The sequence below is a fragment of the Zerene cesonia genome, chromosome 17 (assembly GCF_012273895.1).
Source record: "Zerene cesonia ecotype Mississippi chromosome 17, Zerene_cesonia_1.1, whole genome shotgun sequence".
Lineage (NCBI taxonomy): Eukaryota > Metazoa > Arthropoda > Insecta > Lepidoptera > Pieridae > Zerene > Zerene cesonia.
The window spans coordinates 10,049,506-10,055,505 of record NC_052118.1 but is presented as its reverse complement, the minus strand read 5'-3'; the positions used below and the strand labels follow the sequence as shown (position 1 = coordinate 10,055,505).

Sequence of the window (6,000 nt, the reverse complement as noted above, 5' to 3'; positions counted from 1 at the left end):
AACCTATGGCAACAAGTGTGAACTTGACTGTGAAAATAACAAAAATAAAACCAAAGAAATCTTAGTGGCTTATGATGGTCCATGCTACGAACAATGTAATGCTACGAAAAAAGTAAATGATGGTAAATGTGAAGAACTTTGTGTATGTTCTTCCGATTATCAACCAGTTTGTGGATCAAATAATTTAACCTATGGCAACAAGTGTGAACTTGACTGTGAAAATAACAAAAATAAAGCAAAAGAAATCTTAGTGGCTTATGATGGTCCATGCTACGAACAATGTTCTTGTACAGATGACTATATACCAGTATGTGGAAATGATGGAAAAACCTATGACAATGAATGCATATTTGATTGTAAAAACAAAGAGCTGCAACAAAACGGTAAGGATCCAATAGAAAAAAATAGTGAAGGTGAATGTTCTATGTTATGCGTTTGTACGGATGACTATGCCCCAATATGCGGTAACGATGTAGAAACATATGCAAACCAATGTGCACTAGACTGTAAGAATAAAGAACTGAAACGTAAGGGCCAAAAACCAGTAAACAAAGTTAGTGAAGGTGTTTGTCTGGGAGATTGTGTGTGTCCATTGAATTATGATCCAATTTGTGGAGAAGACGGAAAAACTTATGGTAACCAGTGCGCGCTTGATTGCAAAAATGAACAACTACGAAAATACAATACCGTTATTATAAGTAAAGCTTATGACGGTGAGTGCTCTGAGCCTTGTGTCTGTCCGCTCGACTCCACGCCCATTTGTGGAGACGATGGTACCACTTATGGAAACCAATGTGCTTTAGATTGCAAAAACAAAAACCTTAAAAATAGTTTGGTTCCAATAAAGAAAGTAACGGATGGTAGTTGCCCAGAGACATGTGCTTGTCCGTTTAATTATGATCCCATATGTGGTAGCGACGGAAAAACTTATAGCAATGAATGTGACCTTGATTGTAACAATAAAGAAAATAAAAAGAACAATATACCAATAGTTGATAAAATGTACGATGGTGAATGTACTCTACCTTGTGTTTGTACTGAAGACTACACACCAGTTTGTGGTGAGGATGGAAACACTTATAGCAACGAGTGTGTTTTAGATTGTAAGAATAAAGAACTGAAACTTAAGGGCAAAGAATCAGTGAATAAAGCCAGTAAAGGTGAATGTCCTGGAAACTGTGTGTGTCCGTTTAACTATGATCCGATTTGCGGAGAAGATGGAAAAACTTATAGTAACCAGTGCGCGCTGGACTGCAGAAATGAACTACTTATAAAAAATGATACAGAAATCATAAATAAAGCTTATGACGGTGAATGCTCCGAGCCATGCGTGTGTCCACTCGACTACTCACCCATTTGCGGAGACGATGGAAACACTTATGGCAACCAATGTGCTTTGGATTGTAAAAACAAGGGTTTTAAGCGTAGAGGTCAACAACTAATCAAGATCATAAGTGATGGTGAATGTTCAAATGGTTGTGTCTGTCCGGCTGTAGTTCAACAAGTATGTGGAAGTGATGGACAAACATATTCCAACGAATGCAAATTATCTTGTGAAAGTCAAAATCTGGTACGAATTGGGTTGTCCCCAGTAACAGTGGTAGATAAAAATGCATGCGCTAATTCATGCAACTGCTATACATCGGTCATTCCAGTGTGCGGCTCTGACAACAAATCCTATAAAAATCCTTGTATTCTAGAATGTGCAAGTCGCGCGAAACAAATCTCCATCACAGTTCAATATAGCGGGGCGTGTAGCGAATGTGACTGTCCAAGTAATGATTATGAACCTGTATGTGGCAGCGATGGAAATACCTACGATAGTGAATGCAAGTTCAATTGCGAAAAGGACAGACTGCTAAAACTAAGGACGAATCTCACTATAGTGAATAAGGGACATTGCGGTGGATGCATTTGCCCTAAGATATATGAACCAATATGCGCCAATGATGGAAACACATATGGGAACGAATGTGTATTTAATTGTGAAAATAGAATCCGTAAGAAAGACAACAGATCTCCTCTGGAAATCATTAATTGGGGACAATGTGGTTTCTTCAACTACTACAACTGCACAGCTTGTCCGTTGCTATATCGGCCTGTGTGTGGTGATGATGGCAACACCTACTGGAACGTGTGCTACTTACTCTGCAGTAGCATGTCCAATGTTATTAAAGAACTTCCTGCGATTCAACTGTGCAAAAATGGCCCTTGTTAGATCGACACTTAACTTGTCACTTTAATTTAATTGGTTTCAAATTATCATGCATTTCGGTCGATGTTGTTAAGTTTACCAGTAATTAATGTGTAATGACTATATTTTGATCACGATTCGTGTAAAATAGAATGCATGTCTGTTGTTTTTGCACGAAAATTGTAACCTTCAGATCGCAATTTCTAATCATTGTTTCTAATACTTGTTTGACTTTTAATATAAACTGTTATGCCTACGAACGCTTGTTTTTTTTTTCTACCGATGAAGGTTAGAGGGTTTTCTTTTTAATTACAGTGTTTAATGTTGAATTTTAAGAAGTTGTTGAAACAATTACTCTTTTACATGCACAATAATAGTCGATTCCACATAAAATATTGCTAAATAAACCATCGGAATACAAAAAATAAAAATTATCAAATACTAGCAGTTCCCCCGGCGTCGCCAATAGTACAGCGAAGATGCAGCTTTCTAATGCTTATCCGGTAGCCCACGATGCCCTACTATTTTCTAACAAATTGTTTATTAAACCCTTTGAGTTATTCCAATAGGCCGTAGGGAAACAATGCATTGCAGTGCACTACAGGAAAATACTCGACGCTTGACCTAACCATAAAACCCATATACGAAAAACTGTGCAACCCTTAAATAAAATCCTTTCCTGTATTTTTTTATGCACTATCGACTGTTAATAGAGTTGCCATACAAAAGGAGAAAATTTTTATTTCATGTTTACGTTCCATATTTAACTTGCAGGTTATTTGATATTTGAATAAAGGTTAATATTTTTTATTCCATTTGCACGTTTAGCGAAGTATTTATTCTCTTTGATTCCAAAACAAATTATTTACAAATATAACAAGAAATGCACACACTGCGAGACAAAACAATGTTCTTTATATATACCTACCATTGTCACAAATTCGTAGAACTTATATTTATTTTCCTGAACACCTGTGCAAATTAAAGAATTAAAGTCCTTACAAATTTAAAAACTAGTGTTTATAAAAGTATATTTAAATGGCGCTTTTACGTATAGACGGTGCGTTGTCAAATTAAAATCGTGTCTCTTTTTAATGATTACCCTAAGGGTAAAACTATTACTAGTATTATGTTATCTGAGCTATTACTAAGACTTCGCTGTCCGTGTATGTGTATGTCTGTCCGTTTGTCCCTTGGCTGTATCTCATGATAGCTAGACAGTTGAAATTTTCAGAGATATTTAGTTTATTTGTACGCTATGCATTCGCACAGATTCCCACTTGGCCGATTTTCTATCGTCGTTTATAATTAGCCTATTCAATTATATCGATTAGGCTATTAAATTTTAGGTAAGAAGTGAACCATAAACAACCGGTTCACCAATTTTAGAATATGAGCACACATGACAAGGTCATCGACATTGTAATGCTAATTCGAAATAACAATTACTTTATAACATGTATTTGTCTGTTTGAATAATATTAATTATGCAAACTTTCAAAAATAAACTCTGTCTATATATTTGTTCGATACATATTAATATGATAAAGATATTAATATGAAAAGGCTTAGTGGACGATTCAATTAGTAAGCAATTTGTATTGTTATATATTTTCACCAGAGTACGAATCCAAAAAAGCAATGTGCTATTCTGGTACTTAAGCTACATCTTTGCAAATTGTAATCAAAATCCGTTTAGCGATTTTCGCGCGAATACATAACAAACATGGATGTATGTTATTCTCCTCTCGAGTCTTTTATTACATTGGTAAGATTTGAAAACGAGTCAAAATTAAAAACATGAACAAACTTTACTAACATTATATCGTAACTGCTATTGATGACATTATTACGGCTCATTAAAAACAATTGTCTGCGATAGTGATGTATAAAATAACTTGGCGATGAAATAAATTTATATGCGTTCACAATACTTCAATTGGAAAAATGAGAGTACAAATTTGTAAGTAATTCTACCATTTACTGTGTTAGCGATAGTTAGTGCTAATTTTAATCATTTTAATGAGATTTCTAAATATACTAAATCATGATAGAACTCGTTTTACAGTGGTTGACGCCAGAGCGTAAAATCTAAAGGTCCTGGGTTCGATTCCCAGTGGGGAGTAAGAAAAAACAATGTATTTGTTTGGCAGGACACAGAAACGTAAATAACGAAATGTATTGAAACTGCCCCACTAGGGGATATGAGACAAAATTATATGAAATTTTGCCAAAATCCTACAATTAATTATTTATATATTTTTTGTTTTTTCAGATGTATTCATTTTGCTAGAGAGTGCATTGATTGCCGTTAATGCATACATGCAACAGTCTGTAGTTGAAGCATTGCCAATATGTCCCTGCGAATATAAATACAACCCAGTCTGCGGCTCTGATGGCATCACCTACATGAACGAATGTGTCCTTCAATGCAGCAGCAATCAAAGTCCATCTGTACTCAAAGTAAGCGACGGCGAATGCAAAACTTGCATCTGCCAGCAGGTTAACTTACCCGTGTGTACCCTGGAAGGGCTAACGTTTCCTAACGAATGTGAACTAGCATGTGAAAACATAAAGCGTATAAATGCCAAACAGCCAATCATCTATCTTGCTTACCGAGCTGCTTGTGTTGGACCTCTAACTGGATGCACGGACCTCGCTTCTCCAGTTTGCGGCACAGATGATATCTTGTATAGAAACCAATGCGTTCTTGACGTCACTAGCAGTTACCTCATAAAAGAAGGCAAACAAGCCATTGAAGTTAAGAACAACGGCGCTTGTTTAGATGGATGTCTTTGTCCACAAGATGCTCAACCAGTTTGCGGAAGCGATGGTCGCGTATATAACAATCCATGTTACCTAGCTTGTCAGAACAGAAGGAATTCTTGCTCCAAATATTCATTTCTAAATATCGTCGACGACAGCGTGTGTTATGCATGTCACTGCAAACCAGAAGAAAGCCCCGTCTGTGGTACAGATGGTAGGACTTATAACAACCCTTGTGAGCTTAACTGTGAGGCTAAGAGGCAAGGAGATTCGTATCTAGCAATAGCTAGTTATGGGAAATGTTCCGAATGCTACTGTACACAGGAGAATGTACCAGTGTGTGGGAGTGATCAGACGAGTTACATAAACGAGTGTCATTTGAGATGCGCCAATTATGTTGATGGTGGAAAGAGAAGTGTGTATTATTATGGAGAGTGTGAACCGCGGGGTTGTAATTGCAACACCTGTCCTCCAGAATATCAGCCGATGTGTGGTACCGATGGCAGAACTTATTGGAACTTGTGCTGGTTGAACTGTAATGCTGGCTGTTTATCGAGAGATAAGAACACATCTCAATCGTTATTCCTGAAGAAGAGAGGTGCTTGCGAATTATAAACCATAAATTGAGACAATTTAAGCAGGTCAATTTGTCATTTTGATAACGATTTATGCATAATTGTGTTTAGTGTTTTTATAAAATGAACAGATTTAAGATATTACATTCATTTTTAATATATTAACAAGGTATTTGTAAATAATACATATATAATAATAATATTACTGAAGGAAAAATTTTTATTAAGAAATATCTCATCAGCTCATTCATCGTGATACCTGTCTTAGAATAAAAGATGTCTTATGGAAAGTATTTTTATTTTTAATAAATAATAAAAAATTCAACCTAAAAAAAAATAAAAAAAAAACTTTTAAAATGATTATTAACATATAAAAACCCTGCTATTTACATTAATCTTGTCTCCCTGATCAATGTTATGTCTATTACACTACTTACAATAAAATGCGATACAAGAATATACGCT

General features: G+C 35.6%; 2 protein-coding genes across 2 annotated transcripts in view; both read left to right on the top strand.

Annotated features, from left to right (window-relative positions):
• LOC119833403 (serine protease inhibitor Kazal-type 5-like) overlaps positions 1-2,439 on the top strand; it is a 4,575-nt gene extending 2,136 nt beyond the window's left edge. The window contains exon 3 of the mRNA XM_038357391.1: positions 5-2,439. Coding sequence (XP_038213319.1) covers positions 5-2,218 — 2,214 coding nt within the window. The 3' untranslated portion in view covers positions 2,219-2,439. The remainder of the gene's footprint in view (positions 1-4) is intronic.
• Positions 2,440-4,516: 2,077 nt separating this feature from the next.
• Positions 4,517-5,575, top strand: LOC119833400 (agrin-like). The gene has a single exon (XM_038357389.1). The coding sequence runs from the start codon at positions 4,517-4,519 to the stop codon at positions 5,573-5,575; it is 1,059 nt and encodes a 352-aa protein (XP_038213317.1).
• The last annotated feature ends 425 nt before the right edge of the window (positions 5,576-6,000 follow it).